The sequence below is a fragment of the Seriola lalandi genome, unplaced genomic scaffold, assembly GCF_002814215.2.
Source record: "Seriola lalandi dorsalis isolate HSWRI2012SDOR001 ecotype SW California unplaced genomic scaffold, Sedor1 jcf7180002054326, whole genome shotgun sequence".
Taxonomy (NCBI): Eukaryota; Metazoa; Chordata; class Actinopteri; order Carangiformes; family Carangidae; genus Seriola; species Seriola lalandi.
Genome location: NW_019524879.1, coordinates 90,661 through 117,288, shown reverse-complemented (window position 1 = coordinate 117,288; position 26,628 = coordinate 90,661). Strand labels below are relative to the sequence as shown.

At 42.0% G+C, this 26,628-nt stretch overlaps 1 protein-coding gene across 4 annotated transcripts in view; it reads left to right on the top strand.

The window, feature by feature from the left end:
* sash1a (SAM and SH3 domain containing 1a) overlaps positions 1 to 26,628 on the top strand; it is a 161,336-nt gene that overhangs the window by 90,124 nt on the left and 44,584 nt on the right. Inside the window, exon 1 of one of the 4 annotated variants that reach the window (XM_023407053.2) lies at positions 18,282 to 18,970. The exons of the other annotated variants lie outside the window; for them this stretch is intronic. Coding sequence (XP_023262821.1) covers positions 18,863 to 18,970 — 108 coding nt within the window. The 5' untranslated portion in view covers positions 18,282 to 18,862. Of the gene's footprint in view, positions 1 to 18,281; positions 18,971 to 26,628 lie in introns of those variants that run through there. 4 annotated transcript variants of the gene reach the window in all.

The following is a 26,628-nucleotide window of genomic DNA, read 5'->3' as shown; positions in this document are numbered from 1 at the left end:
CTGCCATATGTGCATGTGCAATTCAAACATCTCCCTCTGTCAGTGCAGCTGGTCTGTGTCTGTCTCTACTTCTACTTTTACACTTTACAGTTTCTCGCCATTATGAGCTAAGCCTGCATCTCTGTGTGGTTTACAAGCGAGCAGCCATGATGTTTCAATGCAGGTGGCACGAGTGTGACTGAGGTCACTAGGTCTACAGTGTGAATAGCCTCTCTTTGGAACAGTGTTAAAACTAATACGTCAGTAAAAGTCTTGTAAATAATCAGTTTTAGTTTTTCATAGTAAGTGTGTCTTTCAATATAGAATATGTCATAGAGTAACATAATGATGTGTTGAGACTGTGGCCTTGTTTTAAAATTCATCGTGACAGAGATCATCCCTTTACCGGGGTAGTCGTTTTACTGGTCTGACGTCAGCCATGTTGGTATGTCTTACATTACACCAGTACTGCATGTCACTAGGCAAAAACCGAGAAGCATGGCCAGTTTTCGTTTGGCACAAGAAGCACTGTACTGTACAGTATGTGTGCTAGCAAACACAGTCTTGTCTCAGAGTGGAGAAGACTGACATGTGCTCAGCTAGGTTACAAAGCTCCGGTTTGTTTTGGTCACAGTAATAGCATTTACTCAGCAATGATGTCAATCCATTGTGTCCAACAATGAAAAACAGACAATCTGACAGAGATGGAGCAAGACTAAGACCATGACTGATGACAAAGAAACCACCACAGTGGGAGGAAATAGATGCATGAATGAATAGAAATAAATTTGGGAAAGAAAATAAAGCACTGTGCAACCTAAAGGTAATTTAGACCCTTGCAAAAAGCAATTTATTCAAGTTTATAACATGTAAATCATATATTGTGACATACATACTAATGCAAAGCAAAATGAAAATCAATAAGTAGAAAAAAAGAAGAAAACAATGGCTCATTGCAGTGCATTTTTTGTAACAGCCTGGGGTATTTATTTTTATTTTATAATGTCTTCATATGTCTAAGGAGAACAGGTGCTCCGAGCTTTGTGAGATGGATTTGATACATACGCGACTCCAGATGTGTTTTTCTGACTCGCATCTCTTTTTCAACTCTGTCTTTCAACCCCACTCCACCCCACCCCCACCCCGATTCATTCAGCATCTTTCATTTTAGGACGGATGAGTCTTAGAGCAGCACCCTAAGCTTATCCGTGCCTCCTTTTTTGTTTCTGCGCTTATCTTGGCGCACAACTCGGCTCACACACTGCAAGACAGATTACAGCACCTGAGAGGGGGGAGCCTGCTCAGTGCTGATGCGACATATACCGTAGACTTACACACACAAAGAGATGTAGCCATGTGTATCAAAGCCATCATGTATCAAAACTGCACACATCAAATCACATTTTGCTGGTTTTAAAGACTTGTGGCTTCTCTGTGGCAATGCTTCATGTCTGCAGAATCATTAGTATTCTTGGTTAATGTCCTACTATGAACACTTTTATGAGCTTTTTGACTTATAGCTGTTCATCACTGCAGTTGGTTCCAATTACAGAGAGGCATTCCTTTATTAGACATTGCAGAGACATATTTAGATGTTATGTATATAATGGGTCCAACATGTTTTTTTTTCTCTTAAACATATGACTGTAACATCCGAGTCTAATTTGGGATATAATACATTTCATATGTCATGACAGACTGATAGACAGAAACATATAGCTTCACTCAGAGTTGTGGGGTGGAAGCCAATGTTTCAAGAACTCTGCTCCATGACTTGGACGTCACGCAGTTTTAATCACAATATTAGTCTTAAAATCAAGTCAAGTAGGGCAAGTTTATGCAAAATGAAACATGCGAGTAAGCCTGTAAGTGCTGCTACAAGAAGGATAATTATTTTAGAAAAATCTCTTATTGAGTTTGGTTTTTCCAGAGAGCAAAGAATGGTGTTAATTTTTGCTGTGTGGATTGCATTGCAAATAACGTCATTGCAAATGATCTGCAGTTTGCTCAATCCCTATTCAGTCTGCAGCCTGATTGCTTTTGATGGGTTTGCACCTCTGGCACTATCATTCTGCACCGTCCGTGAAGTAGATTCATGATTCTCAGGTTAGATTTTTTTTTTTCAACATTAAATCACTCTCATTCTGTCTATAGAAAAAATGCATCTCTCCATTTTTCCATTTTCATACCCCTATATTTCTAAGAAGGTCTGTGTGTGTGTAAATGAATGATTTCATTAATTTGATCAGTAATTATCAGTAATCAGTAAATCTGTGTGTATATACTGTGTGTAGGTAAGTGCCTGCAGACATTGATACACAGACAGGCATGCCTGATTCTTTGTACAAAGTGCTCAAATGCCCACACACACACACACACACACACACACACACACACACACACACACACATACACACTATCTCTGACTCCAGTGTAATTCTCAGTGGCTCCGCTGTGACTATAAAAGCTCATTGAATTTATTTTGTAACAAGTCAGAGGGCAGGTATAAATCTCCTGCAAAATCCGAGTTTTGAGCATGTCACAGGTTACACATGAGAGGATTACAGCTATTATTGGTGAAAAAAAGAACATTTTCCTGATTATAGCCCGAATGTGTGTGTGTGTGTGTGTGTGTGTGTGTGTGTGTGTGTGTGTGTGTGCGTGTGTGTGTGTGTGTGGGGATACAAAGAGCTCTGATTACTGCTGGCACTGCTGCCCTACTTCCCAGGATACCAAGCATTGACTGGCACAGCGGGGGGACAGGAAAGGCTGTAGGCATACACACACATACATGTATCACCGTGCCGGCACACATCAAACGCAGTGATTAGCACTTTGTAGGTTAATCTCATGCTTTCCTTTTTTTCTTTTTTTTTAAATCACACAACTCAGATCATCTGTATTGAATAAACAGAACACAAACAGCTTCATGGTACAGAGCTAATATATAAAATTGATACTTGTAAATTTATGGATGATTACATATGTGAATTATGGCATATAACACGTCATTCTATACTCCATAAAACACCAATAAAGTTAACATCAGGCGTGCACACACATATGCTTTTTCCTGTTTGTGTTGCCCATGGCAACGGCTTGGCAAAGGATCACTGGTGATGTCAGATGTGATGTACGAGTGTTGGGAGTGTGAGGGGATGACCTCAGCAGAGGGGAAGTCCCAGAAGACTCATATCAGCTGCAGCCAGCACCGACTTTCTCACACTCAGTATCTGTACTAACAGCTAAAGCTGCCCTGACCCACATGAAATCCCCCCCACCCTCCTGATCCTTCACAGGTATCATCACAAATCACCAGCACGCAGCGTGACAAAGACCTCTGACATGCACACATGCACAGTCCCACACACCACACGTTGTCCGATACAATGAATAAAGGGAATGGAAATATTTAGAGGATTATTCTAGGTTTCAGTAAAGGTTCTCTCTGGAGCTTTTGACTCGGAGCTGTGTAAAGCAGTGTTCTGATGAGTGGGACTCTCTCTCATTCTCTACTTGCATATGCATATGCTCAAGGGATTATACACACATTTACATGACAAGCTGGCATGTAAATGTGTGGTGAGATGTCAGTGGGAATAGAATGAACGGAGTAGATTTACAAAGTTAATGATGCCCATTCTGTCTAGATTTATTTTATGAATTTTCCGTCTAGCTAAGATAAAATTTTAGATATGCAACTAAGGCTAATTTGGCGCCTACATTTAATGTTGTAAGCCATTGCAAACATTCTGGCTGTGTCTATTAAATGAAAGGGGTGAAAACAGATGCACGATGCCCCTTGGTCTCACTCATTTGTTTGGGGTGAATGGTAGAAATGGAAGAAGACACTAGCCAGTGTAAGCAATTCTGATTTTAAAAACAAACACTTTGTTAGGCATGTGTTTGTCCTGACTTTATGCTGCATAGAATGCATTTTGGTGCTAAAAACCAAGTGTAAACAATGTTTGCATGCATGCAATGCGTGTACCTTTAAGTCCAGCCCCTCTGTTATGAAACAACTTGAAATGGTCATTTTTGTATGCTGTAATTTAAATAGGGTGTAGTTATAGTATTTCCTGTAACTAAAGCCAGTGGTTATTCTCATCAGCCTCGGTTTGAGGCTTTTGGCTTCTGGCACATGAGTCCTGTGGCTTTTTTCTGTGGGCAACGTAGGAATCTATGTTCATGTTATGGTCTGTTGTTAGCATCAATGTATTTTCGCTGATATTTAAACCCATCAAATCCAGCTTTTTGACACACTAGTCGCAGTGCTGTGGTGACCTTTTCTGGCATGGAAGCATAAGCTCATCCATTTTCCCCCAGAGTGGTGGCCTCTGTCCAGGTTGGCAGAGCACTGTCCAGTCCCTGCTTCTGGTTCAAGCAACAGTCGATCCGTAAATGAATGGTTGCCTCTTCCTAGGACAGCTGTGCTACCAGCCATGGATGGAAAAATAATCATGGAGGCACCAACCACATCCATGGATACAAATCAGGAATGTGTGTACTGTGCGTTCGAGGCGCAGGCGAGTACATGTGTGCATTTGCAAGTACATGTGTGCTCCATTGTGCATGAACCTGTTGGTGTGTGAATAAGTTGTTAACTCTTATGAGGTGTTAAGGGATCGAGAGCCAGTAATGAATCACAGGGTGAGTTATTTTTCTTCTCTGGATTCGCCCTGCATTAACATCTCACTCAAAGGTGGGTGTTTAATGGCTGTTGTAAAAGGGAAGGTTGGTAAACACATAAAAGTGCTGAAGTAAAATCAGAGTGTGGGAGAGTGGAAAGTGGCGAGAGATGAATGTGCAGGTTTTCGGTGTGGAAGGGTGTCATCTGTCTTTTACACCAAATTTAATTTCAAATGAATACAGTTCTTCAAACCCACACGCATCATAATCAAATTCTCATCCTTTGCACCCATATTTTTTGGTAAATTGGGATGTTTCTCTGTGCACCTCAGAGGGCAGAGCATGACACTGACACTGCAGATTTTGGTCATCCATACCAATAAATGTTTATATCGTCTTTGTGCTTGGTGATGAATGCGAGTCAGACCTACTGAAGTCCTGTGTATTATCAGTGCTTTGCCCCAGGGGGAGCTGTTGCTCTAGATGTGAACTTTGAATCCCTCGTCCTGTCCTGCCCTCTCCCCCCTGGACCCGTCAAATATCCTAATGTAACCTCCCTCTGCCTTCTCTACTCTTTTCTCAGCCAGTCTTCTCTTCCCTGCTTATATCTCTTAATCTCATTATGTTATAGTCTAGTCAATAAAATTTGCAATTCCCAAACTTTTTTCCTACTTTGATGATTCACTGACAGTGACCAAAGTTTACCCGCATTTCATTCTGCCATTACATCATACACAAAAACCCAGGACTCAGCTGTAAACACGTTCCCACCACATGTCCAGCTGTCTGATTCCAGTCATTTTTGCACATAAACAGACAGAATCAGGAGTCTGGTCGTGGGGTTATGACTGAGCTAACCCCCCGGAACTAGACGGTGTCTAAGCTGGGCAGGCCTTTATGCTCGCTACAGTAAAATCTCAGAGTGACTCAGTGCAAAGCGAAGATGCTCTGCTCTGTTGTGCCTCAGCTCTCCCCCACTTTGTCCCTGTAGATCTCGTTGAGCTTCAGTGTATGGTGAGTAAAGCCTTTTCCTGGTGCACATTTCACCTGATATTGATATTCATGTCAGGAATAGTGTCAGAGTGTTGGTGTGTGTGTGTAACTGCAGGCTTTCTGTCTGAGGACCAGAGGTTTGAAAGAGCAGCCTGATTATGTCTTTTTGCTTAAATCATATTTCAGAGTTGACTGTCCTCTCCTTTATATCACCAGGTGCAGTTGTATAGTGTAGATTTGTAAATGTGGCTTGATTGGTGGTGTTTGAGGATGTCTTTGATAATCAGTTGAAACATGGAACATTGGAGGTGAATAGATGAGATTATATTAAGTCAAATGTACATTTGCTCTTCTTCATATCCCCCTCCCAGTCTCTAGGAGCAGAGCCAAAGAGGTAAGATACATTGCTCCAAAACACACACCCATGAAAATTCCCCTGCCCGGGTCGGAATTCGATTTTTAATCCTCCCTCAAATATGATATAGAAAGCTCCGAATAGTTCTGCTCAAATCTTAGGTCCTTGCTTTAGAAGCCATATGTGCTCATATTTTTCTGCTCTGAGATCATCACGACCAGATCATCTTGCAGCTGTCCTTCAATATATTCCAGATTTTGACATGAAGAGGATTTAAAAAAAAAGAAGAGTGTATAGAGAAAGGAGGAGAAAAAAAGGAATAGAAACTGGGGCGTTTCTGCAGTGTACCGACTGTGACCATGTAACTGCAGCATCCATGGATTTCTTAGTTCAGGGTGAGATTAAATACAGATTTTTTCATATATTATGAAGATGTTTGTGGCAGTGGTGCAACTGAATGACAGCTACAGTAGATTCATACATGCATCCATGCCATGCTGATGTTGTAGCGATAATGTAGCAGAATAAGAGCGATAATCTGAGAGAAGGTAAATATTACATTGGTTCTGGGCTATATGCCAGCTCTGCACCACAGAACATCTTTTATCTCGTATCTTTTCATCCAGCATGGGCTGAGCACCAAGGCCTGCAGCGTAAAACTCATGTGCCAACACAGGCCTCCTGTGAGTGAGTGAGTGAGTGTGTGTGTGTGTGTGTGTGTGTGTGTGTGTGTGTGTGTGTGTGTGTGTGTGTGTGTTTGTGTTTGTGTTTGTCCTCCGGGGACCCCTAGCTTGTCTTCATCCCTCTGACCATCCCTACCCTGCCCGCTCATTTTCTCTATCTGTATTTCTCCAAGTCTTGCAGCCTGTCAGATCGATCCACTCAGCCCCCCAGTTGTCCTCAAACACTAGCCCACTAGTGTACACTAGCCCAGTGGCACTGATACTTATAGGAAGAAAAGGGATGTTGATAACTGATAATCAAAGGAATTAATCAGTCAGAATAAACTAAAATCGGTGCGTTCCAGCTTCTCAGATGTGTGGATTTTCCTGCATTTCCTTTGTTTTATATCATTGTTATTAGCATAGCTTTGGGTTTAGGACTCTTAGTCAGACATAATAAACAGCATAAAAGTATCAACTTGCGCTTAGAGAAATTGTGAAGTGTAATTTTCACTTTTTCTTACATGTTATACATTTAATACTCTGAATGATTAATCAGTTTATGGGAATAACCATCAATAGCAGCCCTGTAACACACCTGTGTTTCTTGTCACAGCCACCGCTACGCACCAAATACCCAGATGGCATATTACCCAAGTAGGCACACTGTCGTACAGGCTATTTGTTCAAACATGTATTCCGCTATTTAGGACTGTGTCCTTACCTCAGGCAGATACATCTGTATCTCAAACTCAATTTTACTCGACCTGCATTTCATTTCAGCGGGCCTGTTAACCTTCACACTGCTTCTGGTCCCGCTGAGTCGATTTGGCTCCAGAGAAGCTCCTCTCTTCCAGAAGGGTGAAGGGACAGTGGGGCAGGTTCATTACTGCTGCATTGGCTGGCCTCTAACCTGAACTGGAAGGACAGTCATTAAACACATAACGCTAATGACTGCCAACTGCTCCATTTGTTCCATCTATCAGCATGGATGTGGGGTTGTTTGTTGTTTGTTGCTGTTGTTGTGTATTCGCATGTTGGCACGGGTCACACACTGATCCGTGGGGACATGGGTAACAGAGAGCGACAGAGGGACCGAGTTACACAGAGTGAGTCAGAAAGGTGTGTTAATTGGTTGTGACCGACCGTCTGGACCAGAGATTTCAGACAGGGCTCCCCACCAGTTCGTAATGAGGTCTCGTCAGGCTGGAGCAACCATCACCGCGGCTTATGCCAGGCATCGGAGCATTGCCATGGTAACCTCTAAGCCCTTTACCTCCTCACAGGTTGTGAGTCAGCCAATTACAACACAGAAATATGAGAATCATCCCCATGATGGATAAAACTTTTTCATATTATTAATTGCAGCGACTTATGGTAAAGTTTAGGTTATAACTAGGATTGGCTATCAATTGCTTGCAGGTAATATAATGACTTTCAAGTATTTCACTTTATTGTTTTTAATTTAAAGACCCAAACACCTCAATGGACACTACAGGATTTAAAAAAAGGAAGACTTCACTCATTGAAATGTCTCCTCTCTCCCTTCTCTTCATGTGAGCATCAGTTTCACTCGTTTGAGAGCACAATCCACAAGTTTGACCAGAGCCTTGTACGCCGCCATGTGAACCTGTTTAAGTAATTAGGAAAGTATACAAGTTTTGTTTTGTTTTGTGTTTTTGTGGCTCGATGCTGCCACTGGGTTCATATTTTGCCAGTGTAAGCAGGATCCTCTGTGCTAAATTGGGGGGGAAATTCCTGTGAAAGTGGAGGGCTTCAGTGGTTGAGCTGAGCTTGCACTATGTTTGTGTGTTGTGTGGTTGAGTATCGTGTAGACAGCCAGACGGACAGACGGATGGACAGAGACAGATTGAGGCTGTGCTACATGCACCCACCCACACACACACACACACACACACACACACACACAGAGTGACCAGAGAGTTTATCTGGGGGAATGAGACACTGGCGTAGTGGATAGTTGGCTGCCTTGTCTGCTGGTTATCTGTCGCTGTTTACAAAGAACTTCCATTAATTGTGTCGTTTAAATATTTTTCAATGTGAGGATATAGATAAGGCTTTTGGAATACTCAAATGTCCTCTTTAGATGAGACATTGGTCATTAAAATGACACATGTACACAGTCCATTTGATTTAGTTACTAAAAAACAAAGTGGCTTATCATCATTGATAAACCTGAGAAAGAATATTAGTGTTTTTATTTTTTGTTTTACGAAATAGAAAATGAAAATCAAACCATCTTCTTTTTTCAATTTTGATCATCACTTTTTGATCATGAAAAAGAAAAACGCCCTGTATTTCAATTTCAATTTTTGTATTTTAAAAATTAAAATCAAATAACCATTTTTTTGTCTTTTGATACGTCTTTCTGAAAGGCAAAATCAAATGACCATACAAGCTGAAAACTACTTCTCCCAAGTAGAATGGATAAATTATTAGGAAGGAAATGTGAAATTAGCTGAATGTGCCGCGGTCAACGTTAAACTTTGGACCAAATTAATGATGTCAGTTGGGATTTCTTATATAATGCGCTCTGCCAAAGCCACATACTGTACAGTACACGCTGTCAGACCACAGTCAGATCCGGAGTTTGGAGCCAGTTGTACAGAGGAAGGCAACAATTTACTCTGTGGTACCTGAAGAACAGAGGTGCATCAACACTGTATTTTACAGCTAATTCAAACTTTGAAGTGCCTGCTGACAGCTTTCCCTATGGACTCATGAGTTTGTAGCTGATGGTCATTGGGACAACAAATATAATCCATTGTTACTAAAACAAAAAAGGGGATTTATTCTTAGTCTGTGTCTACGTCAGCAGGATATTTGAGAATGGATTTCGAGGCACATCAGGAGACAGATAGGCCCTTTGCCAAGGAATTTTGTGGCAAAATAATAAACTGAGAGTGAATTCCAAATGCTAAGGGAGTGTTTACAGTTGGAATTATTCCACTTGACAATTGATGTCATAAGAACAATTTCATACGTTGTGAGCAACTTAGGTTAGTGGTAGAGGTTTGTACTATGAGTGGTTATGTTTGTGAAACAGGCACAAAGTCAGGTCAGTTTTCCATCTTTGGCTCTTGAAATTGAATTATAGTATGGGGAAACTATTTAACTCTGGTGCTGGCCCAATGCGCTCCAATATCTTCAACAACAGACTGGTGTAACTCCTAACAGCGCAGAGCGTTGGGATTCAGTTGAATAATATGTGAGACAGGAAAAGATTTTTTTTTGTTTGTTTGTTTTGTTTTCCGTGTCAGCATGTATTTTAACATGGCAGATTATTTGTATCTAATGTGCAAATGGCCAAGTATGTGTGACAGATCATGTGTTGCGGGTTGTGTGTGAGATATATGATGGCTGTGTGAGTACTGACAGTGATTATAGAAGGCTGTACCACAGAGCAGCCTGGGGCTGGCCGAGGAATAACTTATTATAACATCTAATACATAACCAAATGTCAGACATGTCTGCAGCCTTTCCTGCGAGGGGTCTGATATAAATCTACTGGGAAAGTGAAGCTGTAAATGCTCATGATACATAGCTCACTGTGTGAAATTTTTTTTTTTTGTATGAGAAGATTATAAATGTGGGTTTGAGGTATTTTTAGATTTAATTTGCAGTGTACATGGACGTACAGCTCATAATTTTGTGTCAGCGAGTGCATGGCTGCTGAGTGTGTGCTGTGTATCTGTGTCTGTTTACGTGTGTGTGCCAGGGATAATGTGGCATCTCCAGAACTGGATTCCCTCTCACACCACACTCCACAAGAGCCTCTCTGTCTTTCTCTGCTTCTGTAGGAACTGAACGTTGTTTGTTCTAGTTTCCACAAATCAAGGTGGGAAAAACAGAAACATTCCTAGCTTTTAATTACAATTGTCCAGATTCACAATGACCCAACTCTTGCACAACAGACATCAACAGTGCCAAAATCTGCTTTTGAGTTACATACTTTCATGTCGGCTCAACATCTGTTATCCTTCTTTCTGCTGTGTCTCGTTCCATGCTTGACATTAGCTGAGACAACAGGTGGGAGTGTTTAGAGAGAAGAGAGAAACAAAGCAGAGATGGGCCTGTAAAATTTTTATCGAGCCCCATTGGCTACTGTCTTGTTAGCAGTGGAACTGTACAGTAAAAGCAGAGCCACCTCATCTCTGCACGTGTGAGTGCGTCAGCTTGAATGTGCATGCATGCCTGTGTTCCTGAGTGTGTATTTGTGTCCTATAAACCTGTAGTGAGTACCATAAAACTGAGCTTGGGATGAAACTGCAGAAGATAATTATGTAGCTTGTTCACAGCACACATGTTCATTAATAACATAACGGCCAAGCCTATTTTTACTGTATCTAGCTCAGAGGCTAACATATGGCAAAGAGGCTGACTTCACATAACAGAATGTGCAAAAAGGATTTAATAGACAGGCCTGTGTCCTATGTGGGCAAGGAGAGTCTGCGCTCTGTAAGTTTATTTGGCATCAGCAGGGGGCACCACTATGTCCCATTTTACTGCCCCATTCTCAGACAGAGGGACTTGGAGGAAAACACAAGAGAGAGGAAGCAACATTTTGAAAGAGTTTAGGAAAGTGGGGGAAAAAATGGCAAAACATAAACAAAGGAAAGGCACTGATGAGCAAGAGACCAGTGAAACAAAACAGGGTTTATGTTGAAAAAAATCTAATCTAAAACCGATTGACCACAAATGCTATCTAATCAGGCTAAGGAGACAACATCTGTGGGTTGTTTTTGAGATTTAAGGTGCATTTCAGTAGTTTTTAAATCACCTACTAAAGATGTGCCTTCTTTATTACCACAGGTTTTACTTAAGTACATTTATAACAAGTTTAAAGTAACAGTAGTTCTTCTTTGTTAGGACTTTGCAGTATTCTGTCCAGCATTGAAAAAGGGTTTGATTGTGGCCCACTCCCATGAGCTCTCCGTAGTGCAAAACAGGTCTGCCACAGTGCAGAGCTCCATTACGCAGAGTGAGCTGACCAGTCGAATGTATGACACACTGGACAGCCGTCAGCCTGGCACTGCCACCCTGCCACCAACACAGCTGCCGGCCGAGTCTCATGACCTCCGTCCGCGGTGAGACCAACACATCTCCACTGTCTGCACCTGTGGACAAACAATCGTACTCGCACTTTCTATCCTGTTCTTGTTATTTTTCAAGCACACCTGTGAAGAGCATTTTAAAAAATGTATTCTTCCTCTTTGGCCCTTTCTCTTTCATACTCACATCCACGCCTGCAAATATTCACCAAGCTCGAAAGCACCAAACCACGGTCTACTCAGTTAAAGGACCCTGGCCTTTCACACAATGCTGCTCACACCTTTGGAAGCTCGCTTACATCCAAAACAACATCTGTCCTTTCAGTTGCGCCTGATTAAAACACCCTGGAATCTCAGTTCACACACTCTCTCGCACACACACACACACACACACACACACACACACACACACACACACACAATAGTGTAACATAATCACCTACCACATGGCCACGGAGGCGTACACTGCATGGAGAATCTGGCAATCCAGGGCTTAGCAGAAATATGCCTTGTTTTTATAATAGCGGTTTTTGTTTTGTTTTGTTTTGTTTTTTTTCTAGACAAAGCACATGAAAGGGGCCTACAGTTACCACTGTATTAATGAAAGCATGGGTAACTACTTGTAAATACTACTCAGAAATACTTGTGTCTGTGGGAGGCGTGATGTAATTTACTGTGTGTGCAGGTGCATGCCTTTGTGTTGGAGAGCACACAAATCAAATCAAAGCAAGCCAACTCATACAAAAGTCTAAAATTCAATGTCAAACTCGTTTAAATTCCAGATGAAGAATGTGAAAGGTGAACACTGGAGAGAATTCCAGTGAAAATATTTTGTCGGAGTGACAGCGGTATCAAAGAGGTCATGTTGCTCCAAACCTTGAGAACCTCCTGAATCGTCCTTTATCCTCGCTTCACCTCAATGACACTGATAAAATATTGTTAATTACTCCTCGGCACTGAACTCCTGCATCACACTGACGCCCTCATGGGATATTGTGCTGCGTTCTGCAGATACAGGAGTACACTGCACAAGCTTATGCGACAAGTCTCGACAGTCAGTGTGTATTGTGCTACAAGCAGCTGGTTATGACGTGCACCTCACACCCCAGTGAAACCTCCGTCGTCTTTTCTGTATCCATGTTTTGTTGTTGTTCTCAGTTGTTGTTCTCCCTGTTGCTCATGCATATCACTTTTTCGTGTTTATTTCGCACACTCTCTGTTTTTTTCCTCTTTATTTATCCTCCACTCTCTCTCTCTCTCTCTGTCTCTATCTCTCTCTCTCTCTCTCTCTCTCGCCCAGAGGTGATTCCTTTGTTGAAATTTGAAGTTAACATTCCCCCAGCTTTCAAAAGACTCCAGTGTTATGGTTGACCACCCTATGAAAAGTAATACCTAAAGAACACAAACAGTGAGCGCCAGGCGTTCATTACTGCTCCCTGAAAGCATTGTTTTCTGTGGAGAGACCAGTGTGTTGATTTAATTTAATGACTTGTGCAGCTGGGGGAGGGGGGGGGGGGCAAGGAAACAGTAATTAGTTGTCATGCTAATTGGGCTTGTGTGATAACTCCCACACAAGACTCAGCGGCGTGTGAAGCGCACTGGGGATGGCCTGGTCGCATACTCATCAACCACATACACACTTTTTTTTTTTTACACATAAACACACACACACACACACACACACATGCACACGCAGATAAATAAAGACAACAAATGCTCACATGCAGATTGGTTCAAAGAAAATGCCTGGGGACTGTCAGGCCTTTGACCCATCGACTAAGAGGAATTAATGATGTGAAAATCTTGATCCCAATTATTCACTAAGAGAACTCATGCTGAGAAGTAAGAGATAAGGGTTCAGGACAGTCAATCCAATTAAGGTTTGGTTAGAGATGTATAGAAACATAGTGTTAAAGAAAGGGGATAAATGAAGATATGGTAATCAGAGCACAAACAGATCTGACTACACACTTGCACCTTCAATGGTAAGAGATTACATTATTTGTTACCTACTGGAAATACTTACCTTTTACTTAGTTTTCTTTTTAAACCATTGTATATACCACTGGATATACACTATGGCTATGTAGCATTAACCACCTTAAAAATCTTACATGTCAATTTTGGGGAAGAAAAAGAAAAATCTTCATATTTTTTACCAGTTGCCACCTTCAAAAAATAGAGGATGTGTGTTGAAAAAATATTATTCTAATGCTTCAGTAAACACGCACGTTAGTGTTGTGTGGCCATGTATAGCATTCCTTCAGCGCGTTGGTGGTGCTCTTGGTGTCTGTCCACCATGCTGTTAATCACCCCTGCCAGCCTGGTTCGTGACTCCCCCAGAGGCTATTTTTAAGGCCTGGGGTCATTGACCTCCACGAAGGGTCACTCTCACTATCAGGGGAGGTCCAGCTTTGCTTTGCTTAAACACCATCTGCATTCTTTTTCTATCTCTATCTCCATTTTCTCCTCAGACTCAGGGCGCCTCTCCACCTCTCCTGTTTATAGGAGCCTAAAAGAGTGGTGGACCTTGACTTCCAGTTTTTCATTCATTGTGAGGCGCAGAACCTCAAAGAAATTCAAAAATTATTTTTTATATGTTTTAATTGTTTCTGTTGACCAGATGACATGTAATTTGTATTTACATATTTGAGACTGTTTGCAATGCACTGAATCACACATCCTCTGTTCTCTAACTCCTCCCTTTATCACCTTTATCATCCTTCTGCCCCTCCCTTCTGTTCTCTCCTTTCTCTACTCTCACGTCGTGTCATCACCCCCATGAGTGTGTTTAGACACGCTGCCCTGCTTTGTGATAATCTCGCTGAGTCATCTTCCGTAGGAAATTACACACTGTGATACACAGTAATTCAGGACAAGTGCATTTACGGAAAATCTACCAACCCTACAGATGTTTATCCGAGTCTTAAACGTAATTTAACCTGTGGGAGTGTTTCAGTGCTTAATGAAAGGACCCAGGTGGGAGATTAGTTGATTCTTTGTTGATGTAAGGTCTCTGCAATGCCTTCACGTCTGTTCTGATGCCAGTAACATCGACACACTGCGCACACTCTCTGCAGGTGGGACCAGAAGATGACACTTAATCTGTCCTTGCCTGTCCTGAATTATTCCTCCTGTTCCCACCTGGTTAAGTAAATTTCGGCATTGCCAGTACTGTGAAGTTCTTATCCCATCCTTAGCTTTTACAGAGCCTCTAAACAACAATACATGTGTTTCCAATTAGGAAAGTCATAATTTTTAGTTGTTAAAGGGACATGTTGTAACACTGATATGTTGGACATCCAACACCTATAGGCTTCTGTCCTGGCTGATTCAGCTTCAGCATGTCTGATGTAAATACTTCCTGTCCCCTGTGCACTGCAGAGGTTTTCTGTTACATCCCAAACCTGATGACACAGTGTAATCCCCCCCCCCCTCCATCCCAAAGGAATGCAAGAACAGGAGAAGAATGATGAATGTATGATAAGACAACGAAATAATTAATAATAGATAGAATAATAGATAGGAGAGGAGATGAAAGAAGATAGATGAAAGAAAGTGTAAGTGTCAAAATAACTACCATACTTGAAAGCCTCAGGACTTGGACTAGATCCTGATTGATGTCAAGACTTTGTTCAGAGTAACCTGTGTGAACAATTTATAGTCATGACATCATCCTTTTCATGAGAGAACCCCCTATATTTTTTTTTTTTTTTTTTTTTTGAACCATGAAATAAGTTTTGCTCTCACATCGTTCTCTCAGGACAAATTTATCGACACTGTGAATTGGTTGCAGGCACGTCCTCTTCATGTTCATATGCCCCACATTTCATCCTAATTTCTGGCCAAATGTTCCAGTGGAATCTCTTCCAAAAAATCTGATCAAAGGAGTCGACCTCTCGGACATGTATTAATTTGGCAGCTAGCATCTGGTGAAATAGCTTGCAAGCGACTTTTGTTTCCTCTTGTCTGGCAACATGACACCTTGATTAGTAGTTAGTGTGAAGAGAGAAGGGGAAAACTGGCGTCTATACACACACACACACACACACACACACACACACACACATACACACACACCAGCAGTCAGTGTTTGATGAGTGTGCACTGAGTCAACAAGCTTCCTCCTCTCCTCATTAACAGTTTGACCCCTCTGTTTGAGGCGCTCCAGGTGGGGTCACACTGTCTTGTATTTGGGTAAGGGGGGTTTTGGCAGGAAGAGTGTTTGTGCCACTAGAGTAGTGGGGGTATGTGTGTGTTTGCGTGTATGAGTGTGAATGGGATGACTTCCAACACCCCTCTTGAGCCAGAGGGAGGGGGGGGGGGGGGGGGGGTGAGGGTGAGTCAGGGTGGTGCCTCACAAAACATAACATAGTCAACATTCTGTAGAAACAGGGAGACTGATGGACAGAGCACATGGCAGTACGGACACACACACACACACACAGGTACACTAGGAGTCCTACCACTTGTTGCTCTTGTAACCCTGGGGTTACAGATGCGAGGTCAGTAGTGCAGACCCCCGAGCTGTCGACTCGCCGGCCAACAAGGCTGCTCCTGTGTGAGCGTGTTTGTTCTGTGTGTTTAAACTGTAAGCAGGATACCGCTGAGCAGCTGCCGCTCATCCGAGGCCTGTAAAAGTCATTCTGCACCTACACACACTTTTGATATTGTGTATAATGTAATGATCATTGCCAACAAAGAGGAGTAGCCTGTGCACAGGAACCAAACTATGAATTTCAGAGTTCATATTTTATACAGACCTTCATGGTCAGTAGGATTCACCCTCTGTGAAGGTCTGACCATGTGCCACCACATGGCTGATATTTATGTTTTGTGTTAAAATCATTTTACTTGTCTGATACTTTAGTTTATGACCAAGTAGCTGCAAAAGTAATGATCCTATGAACCTTAAAGTATTTTGTGTTTAGTGCTAATTAGCAAAAGTTAACATGCTAATACACTAAACTATGAGGGTAAACATTATACCAGCTGAACAACAAGCTAGCGTTATCATTGTGAGCCTTTTGGCAGAGAGGATGAAGCTCAACTCACTACTGTCTCACGGAGCCACTAGCTCGCCTGTGGACTCCTACTTAAGAATAAATGTCTTTATAATAAATGAATAAAATAGAATTTTACATACATCAATCATATACATTACAAATAAGATAAAAATGCAAATACGTCAGTGAAATGTGTGTGGGAGTGTAATCCACAGGAGGCCTCATATCTGCTTGCACTACAGGTGAAACTGCAGCTCTGGGGATTATTGTGTAACTGATCACGTTTTACATGGTTACAGATCGGAATGTGGAGGTCTTTTTTTTTCTGGTCTGTTCTTTTTCCTGCGCTCATGTTACTTTTAAGTGCATGTTCTGATGTGTGGGCGCGTGGTGTTGTAGACTGATCTGGTAAACAGCAGGTGTAGCAGCATTTTAGATTGGCTTGAAACCACAAGGAAGAGAGCTGAGTGAGGAACTGTGATTTAACATGTTCAGTTTTACTCTCTCTGTCTGTCTGGCTCTCTCTCTCTCTCTCTTGATCTATCTCTGGTCCTTCTGGCATCTGTCACAAGACCTGGCAGCTGCTGCTGCACTGAGAAAATGTGCTTCTGACAACAACGGGGAGAGCCAGAGACAGTCTCAAGACTTCTTCATTACAATAGAGTTGCCTGCTGGAGGAGCATAACAAGCGGCTGATCAGACAAGATAGCTGTGCAATTTCATGCTTGTACATGATGTGTTTCACTTTATCCTACTTGTATTCAAATGAGGTCTGCGGCACAGAGAACATTGTTGTTGTGCTCCTGTGTGTTATATGTGTGTGTGTGTGTGTGTGTGTGTGTGTGTGTGTGTGTGTGTGTGTGTGTGAGAGAGAGAGAGAGAAACAATCCCAAAAACAAAAGTTACAGTCAAAGCTTTATGATTTTTGTGTGTGTGTGTGTGTTACTGTCCAACATTTTGTCCAGATCTCTGCCTGACATGGAGCACAGTGTGCGACCCCCCAAAAAAAAACATTTTTCCCATGCGCTTTTTTGTTTTTCCATACAATTGCGTGGAGAATGTGCTTTGTTCACAATCCCTATTCAACGCTGGCTAGAGAGACGTATTGGTGTAAAGCATATGTCAGCATGAGATAAAAGTTTTCTTGGCTATTTAAAAAAAAAAGAAACCCTTAAATGACCTGTGTGTTCTCCTATAATGACTTTTAACTGTAAACTTTACCATTTAAAACCTTCATAGGAGAAAATAAAGACAAAAGAAATTCTCATTAAGTAGAATGTGGTAACTGCAAAGTTGCAAATGGATTGTACATTCGCATAAGATTCATGTTTAGAGATAAAACAAAAAGTGTCATAAAGTCAAATTATATTCGATTACTCACAAATATAAGTTTAATGATTAACTCTTTATTGGAATATTAATGATTTGTCAGTGGTGTGAGTTAATTCCTGACCATTGTGCTTCTGACACAGGACAAGTGTTTTTTGTTTTTTTTTTCTGCTGTAATGTTTTGTTGGGAGGAGTGTGTGAGTGAGAAAGAGAGAGAGGGAGAAAGACGGCGGGTGAAAAGAGGGGGGAGGCGCAGTGTTTGGAGGATTTGCTCTGTGCTCCGGGCGTTCTCTCACTCGAAATACTTAATAGAAATAAGCTTATGTTTGTTCGCTCTACTAGTTTAGACAGTTTTCCGTCACTCACCAAGGGATTCTGATAACTTTCCGGAAACTTTTCGGAGACTTCAACGACTGATTCCCCCGGTGTGAGGGTTTGGTTTGTGCCCGGGCACGGATCCGTGCGGTGAGGACTGTGGAACACCCCGCTTGGAAGTTTTCAGACGAATGACCTGTTGCGGGTCTACACAACACAAGGCCGCTTGTTTTTTAGTTTGGGTTTCTTTTGTTTTTATTATTATTATTATTATTATTTGAATTGAACGCACGACTTGTCGTCGGAGATTCGTAAACATGTCAGGACGCAATTTACGCACTAAACTTCGGATCGTGCCAAGTAATGTTGGAGCATTTGACCGGTGCGTCAAGGGCAACTTTGTCTAGGAGCAGCCTTGGCACCAACAACTCATTTACTGCTGGTGATCAGGCCCCTGCCTGTGGGCTTGGATTCAAACTTTTCCCCAGACTGGTCTGACTGAACACAAATTATTCTAACATTATGGAAGGTGATCAGGGGACCGGTACGCCTTCCAATGAGCCCCAGGCAGACAGCGCCGCTGCGTCCGACAGTTTTTCCCAACTGTGGACGGACGTTATGGGGATGCTGGTAAGTCTTTTGGGGGGGTGTTTTGGGGGGGAGGGGTGACACGATGATAAACTGACATCATAGGCTCACGACTAACCGAGACTTTTCACCCTCATCCTCAAAATTGACCCTAATTTGCCGATTGAGTGATCGTGTGGCCAGCTAGTCGGTGCATGCAAATCACGCATCAAAACAACACTCTTTAGTGCGCCCCTGTGCAACCACGTTTCAAACCCAGCAGCTCTTTACATGTGGTCGGGTATTCAGGTGGTTTGGCTGTAGACTGCTGGTGAGTCGGTCGGACCTCTATGCAAAACGGAATCGAATGAGAATATGGTATGTAATGCACTGAAAGTTTAACCCTTTGTACTGTGTGTGTGTGTGTGTTTTTCTCATGCTGCCATGTTCTCTGCAGCTGCTCTGCATTTGGTGTATATCCATACTGCTTGTTTCCTTCGAAGGATGTCACCTAAGCTTTACTGGTAGGCCACGGACTCAGATATTTCTCCAAGTTGCCAATGATTTTGTTGCTGAAGCCTCCACCTGAGGAGATGTGTTGGTAGACTGGATATAAAGGCAACAAACTTAATTGATCGCTGATTATTACAGATGCTTTGGACTTCCTTAACTTCACTTTAAGAGCTCTGAGGTCACAAATCCCAGATTAATCTGTGATGATTAGGGAAAAAGTTTAAAATGTAGCTAATTTGCATATTTACAATGTGAGTTAAGTTTGACTTCCCCATGGTGTTTCAGCTCCTTTTGATCATAAAAACATTTTGACTGAGTGTGATCTTTGTGTGTGATTTACCTTGCCTCACATGTGTTATCCTTCCAATGCTTGTGACTTTGGAGAGGCTGTATATTGTAACACCACACGTTTGTGCAACACTGCTCTTTTGTTTGGCAGCTAAAGCAGTCTTGATTTTACAGGCCATGGGGTCTGATTGATCTGCTGACCAAATGTGTTGCAGTCACTTCCAGTCTGCTTAAAGACAGAGGTGTTAATTTGGTTTGGTCTGGCACTGAAGATTTGAATGGTGTGTAAATGTGCGTGCGTGCGCACATATAGGAGAGGGACACTGTCTTCTGACACAGTGTGGGAGACCTGGCTCCCAGCCTGGCAATTTACCCAGATTTATTGCTTCAGAGACAAATGTCTGTAAAGCTGTTCTCATATTAGAAATGTTTTCCCTCAAGCTCGAAAGACAGACAGACAGACACACACACACACACACACACACACACACACACACACACACACACACATATATAACAGCAACAAGCTTTTTGAACTTGTTTGTTCTCAACAAATATGCGTCACATGCACCCATCTCTACTTTTTTATAGCCAATCACAATCATCCTTTAAACAATTTAAGATCTCACCGGTTGATGATATAAATAAAAGCATCCTCACAGAATATACACTTAGTAAAAATTAAGGACTGTCTATATAAAGTTTGCTTTTGTTTGAGTGCTAGCTTTGACTAAATGTAACATTCATTAAGTAACTAAACATCCTGAAGTACTCTGTAAAGTTATTTCAAAATCATTAGCCATCGTCTCGGCAGACATGGCGCACTCTCAAATTATTTCCAAATCACTGACCTCAACTTTCTCTGGAATCTTGTTCCATGTACCGTATCTCTTTACAAGTTCATGTTTTGAGTCTTGGGAAGGCTTGGATAGCTGTGACCATCTTATTTTCTCACAGAACCCACACAGAAAGATTAGAGGTGTGAAAATGTAGAACTTGATCGGCCCTCTTGGCTCGGTTGAACTCAAAAAGTTCAACAGGTCAGTTTTTCATACTAGAACTAACTGGTCGACAAGCATGATAATGGATGATTTTCTGTCTCTGGCTTTTTTCTGAAAGTGAATGCACTTCTGGTGATCAGTTGCATGCAGGCATCATTCATGTAAATGGTTTCTGACAACTTGTCAAACACTTAATTTCTTTGCAGTATTTCTTTTACTTGTGATTGAGGTTCCTACTTAAATTTCCCTTTTATGGTGACATGTATCCTTCCAATGTGCTCAGGCTCCTGTCTTTAATCAACCTGTGAGATAAATATTCTGAGCACAATGAACACCATATCTCCCTTAAAGCGAAATGGATCTGCTGTATATAACCACTGGTCTATGACTTTCAATGGCTTTTGTTTTGCTTGGGAGCCTATATGGGAACCCTTTAAATTTCAGTTTGCCCCAAGCCTGTTGACCCAACTTAATTCACTGTTGCAAATGTGTTTAGTCTTGGCTCCCCACACGTGAGAACAGGCCTACATACTTGTGCAGATGGACATCCATCCTGATAAAGATCTGGTGCTTACTATGCTCTGTTCTCTACTTAGTGTATGTTTCAGCAGGCGTGTCGAACTCGGGAACTACTTTTAAACGTCAAGTGACAGTGCGGATGAGCATTAAAACAGCCAGTGGCAAATATTTAGTCTACATAATGCCATCTGCATTTACACCTTCAAAATAGGTTTTCATCATGTTTCCACTGTAAATCAAAGGGCTCTTCAGTGTACCGTATTTTTCTCTGAGGGGCGCCCTGTCTTTGAGGTTAACCATACACAGCGGGCTGTTGTGGAATGTGTTTTAATAAGAATACCTAAGTAAGCCAGTCATTTATTTGTGGTTGAAGCGGAGTAAATAGCCCTTCAGCTAATTAAGAGTCAAAAGCAGTTTAGGACTATATGGCACAGAAGCTATAGCTGTTCTAAGTGGCTGGATTTACAGACGTCTGAATGGGGATTTGCTTCCAGTTCCCGTCCGCTACTGGAGACATGAGGGTTTTTCCTCACATCTGAACCTCCTGCACTGAATGTTAAATGAGCCACAGTAAAACTGCCTGACTGGAAATGGAGAATTCTGTCTCAGCCTGAATGTACAATATTTTTTCTGAGGCATACGCCTGTACAGACTTTCAGATCTCTGATATAATCCATTCCAGTTCCTCTCCATTGCACTACCTTTGGCAAATGTTCTATGAGTCTGTGGAGTTCACTCATATCTGAAATAACTCTTTTATTTCTCGGTACAATGTAGAAGGAGAGTCACAGAGTAGATTTTCAGACATGCCTTCAACCAGGGCAAGCTTCTAAATGTGCCCCCTGCCAGTCTCGATGATCTGATCACAAACCTGGACAGCTGACAGTTGCTCTGAAAGAAACCTCTCATCCCGTTTTTGCTTGAAAGGTCGTCTTGAGTCAAGGCCATGTGGAAATATTTTATTTGCCTGCAGGGAATCCTTCTCTGTTTGAAGAGTTTTGCTGTGTTTCACGCAGCGTGGGTGGTAGTTCGTCCAAACACTGATTATGTACTAGACGGTGCTTCATCTCTAAACCTAAGGATTGGATACTGCTCTCAAGACATGATTATTGATTGCGTCTGGGAAACACATGGTTAGATGAGGTGATCCTCCTACATAACACTTCATACAGAGTCTCGGCATATGCTTCAGTCCTTTTCTGCCAAACCTTGGTTAGCCAGGCCACTTTATATCTGTGCCAGTAATGTTCTAACACAGTCTACCATAGCCTAATTTTGTCTATTGTTGCCTAGTCGACTGAGTTCACTTCTCCTTTGCTCCCCCTCCCTGACTGGTCTCATTATCGAGGTCACCCAGAGATCTGGCAGGTTTCCTCTGCTGGGATGGCAGAGCACTGTTCTGTTCAAGCCATGGATATCCTCAGGAAGCCCTCTAAAAGGGTTGGGCTGTGGCCCCTGGCCTCACTTTCCTCGACAGTCTTCCCCCAGTGGCTTCCATGGCATCTTTTACTCAGATTTTTACCGCCTCTATGTTTGATGGAATTCTCCACTATAGCCTCAGTAGTTTTCAGAATTACTATAGCTGGGTGATGCAACATGACACCCTTTGGTTTTTTTCCACCCAACTGTCTTCACTTATCTTTTTCCACATTTGTCATATCTGACTTCATTTATCTTTCTGCTTCTGGTCTGTTTCAAGTGACTGGTTGGCAGAAAAGTGGCACTGCTGTACCAGTCCAGGAAAAAAGATGGGGTTGGTGAAATCTTTACTACTGGAGCAGTTGGAACTGGATGGATAGAGGGCTGGGTGGAGCAAAGGATCAATTACTTACAATTACTTTTATGATGGGTTGTGTTGACATGCGATCTCTGGCGGGTTGGTTTTAAGCTGGTGTATCCATGACTCAGGGATGAATCTAGACAATTCTATTGGTTCACTTCTTGACAAAACTTTAGTACAATGGAACATAATACAAGCCATTTGGTGATAATTTCAACCTGCCGCTCCCGTCCTGAGTTTTGCGCAGCAAGTGAAAGTGATCACAGCACTGACATTCTAGCATTACATCAGATGCATGGCTCTATTGTAAACTGTTGTCATTGTTCTTTCCCTTTAGAGAATGGGTTAGTCACAAGGCCAGCCCTGTAACAATAGTTAATGCCATGTACACCGCTATTCAACCTGTACGTAACCGAGCCTCAGTATGATGCACAGCACTGTCGGGAATGTGGTTCCAAAGGATAAACCAGAACAAACATTTTAGGCCCAGGGCTAATGGCTTTCGCTGGAATGCCTTTCTGTCTAGTTATAGTAAACAAGCACTTTCTTTGAAACAACTAACATGATGTGGAAAACATGAATTGAGTGTAGCTTGATTGAGAGATTAGCAGTGCGCCTTGGCAGTGATCCCTAAGCATGCAAGTTATCAGTACCTTGCATGCTGGCTGTGGAATTTTTTAATAACTTTACAAGAGATCGCTTGAGTAGTGTGCCTTTCAGATGCTTTGTAGTGTTCAAGGTATTTATTTTGTGAAATGTAAAAAGCGAACACTGACCCTTCAAGTGGAAGAGTTGAATGACAATCCTCAACATTTTTGTAACGTGACCAAGCAAACAAATTATCAAAAATACCTTTAATATTCCAACCGAGCGCTCAACTCTGATAAGAAAATATATTTATATCAGATTTGTTGATTTGTTATGTATTTCTATAGCTTCTCAGTGATGTTTATGTTGTTAGAATAACAGACCTAGGGTTGTGTATTATAGTGACAATCAAAACCCAGGCACTTTGTCTGTTATGAATATTATTGTATTTTATGTTAGGGTGTTTTATCTATATATGATATCAGGCAAACTGCTAAATTGCTAAAAAAAAATAATATTGATGTTATGAAAAATATTGCATTACATGGGAAATATTGCGATATTCAATATTATCAAAATATTATCATGTGTATTCGTGGGTTGTTACCGACAAATACAAATGACAGAACGCAGACACAGTAGAGCAGAGCAGTAGATACTGTGGTGTACATCAGCTACAGTCATACATATACTTTGGAAACTTAAGATGTAGCGGTTTTAACACAGTCCGCAGCCTTGCCTCTTTAATAAACTGATCCTACTTTATATTGGCTCAGTCAATGTCTGTAGAGACAAACCGCTGCACTAGCAAGAATGTAGGGAATGCCACGGCTAATTGATTAAGTGAGCGAAGGCTGCTGGGTCTTCGTGCTGTTTCCATTCTCATGTGTGCAGCCACACTGCCTTTTGTGAGCATATAAATTGAATTTGCAATATAAAGCTGATGATACTCTGATATTCTCTGATATTTGTGTTCATGAGAAATGACAGACATAACTATATTTTTTATGTCTGAATTCTGGCATGGTTACTAATCATCTCCTCTCCTCTGAGCTAATCTTGGATGAATATTGTGTAAATCACTTGGTAATGGATTAGTAGCAATCCTATCACACATTGCAGGAATAGTCATCCACTGTGGTGCAATACCAGTAATGTGTGTTTTAATGGTGGAACAACACAGCAGCCAACTCACAGTGATGGCTTTAACACTTCTCACAAGTGTCTCCTACAGCATTATCCTGTAACATTTTCTCTGAACCTATTCTCCGTTTTGAGTCTTGGAGCAGGAGTGACATGTAACGCAGTTTTCTTCAGTGAGGTATGACATACTTCAGCTGCACACTGGGATTAGCCATCTTGATGGAACTGACAGTATCTTGGAATTGAACAGTAAATGACACACGTACGCTCTGTACTGTAAATATACACAAACTCACTTGCACTTTCTTGCTTGGGTGTTTGTGTTTTGTACGACTATTGTTCGAGTCCAAATGGGGAGTTGGCCTCCCTCACATCCAGGGTGGAGTAACTGTTACATCAGCTGCACCAGTTTTAGTTTCTACTGCAAATATTCTATGAAACTAGATGGTTCAATGCTGGGTAATTCATTTGTAAAGTGAATTTAAAAGGATATTTTTAGGTTCGCTTGGTAAGCTAACACACACCAGACCCATATATTTTAATTCAGGTCAGATGAGCTGCGGTGGATTCAATACTCATGCAAAGAATCTCTCTTATAGATGAAGATTTACTCTACCCGGACTCCAGATGTTTAATCCTTCTCTCCACCCCATAGCTGCCTTAGTCAATAGCCCACAAATCATCCCTTGTCCTGCCTCCACCCCCACCGCCCTGCCCACATTTCTTAACTAGATGTGTGGACCACTGTCAGACCCAGCATGCTCTTGCACCTTCACTCTCAAGTGGACAGGTTCCCTCCTTCCTGAAATGTGGACTAAGCACCGGCTCATCTGTTGACACTCACAGTAAATCTAACAACCCTAAGAAAACATTCGGTTTATCTTCTTTGTTTTAACCCTTTCCCTCACCCTCTGCGACTCCCTCAACGGCATTCACAACACTCGCTTTCACGTGCTGCGTTACAGTGGATATGCATAACTTGAGCGTTTGCCGTATCGCTTTACAAAGTGGCGGTGGAGGTGGGAGTGCGGGGGTCAGCTGTGTCGGACTCCCCCGTGAAATGCCACTGGAGAATGGGAGGAATCTCAGTTATCTACGCACACACATGAATGTCTGCACACATGTGGATGAATACAGTCACAGACACACATTAGTCTGAAAAGCAGCAAAGCACACATGCAGTTTTACATTCAGCGTTCCTTAAGGGCACCGGGGGCATGAAAATGGAAACGTTTGATTCATTAATTCTGCTGCTATGACCCAACTAATCCATCACTGTTAACACCAACTGGAGTGGCAATAAAGACGTGGTGTAATACCGGGACAGGGTTCATTCTTATCTTCTGGATGTGGCAAAAAAAAAGAAGTTGAGCGCAGTCGTGGCATGTGTTCAGTGATTAAAACATCTTGGAGCTTTGTAATGAGAGCGTGCTTTCAGTCAGTGTGAGGAATGAAGGGGGAAAGCATGTGTCTGCTCATGGAGCGTTCCCACCGGGGATCTCTGTCATCTCGAACCATATGTCTGGCCAGAGCAGGATTTCTCAAGAAATGAGAGTGGGAGGATGGATCACAGCCAGCCGAACTTGACTTTTGAGACGGAACATGTGTGCTTGTGTTGTTTTGTTGCTCATCCCGTAATTAATAATTGCCGTTTCATAACTCGGTCCTCTGTGCTGCGTTGTGTGGGACTGGTGTGCTTCAGTTTGTTTTGGTCTGATGTTTTTGAAATCTCCTGCCTGCATGTGTGTGCATGCTAATGTGTGTTCTCTCTGACTAGACACCCATCTCTGAAGAAGGCCCTATGCCTGTGTGTGTGTGTGTGTGTGTGTGTGTATATGTGTGTATATATATATATATATATATATATATATATATATATATATATATGT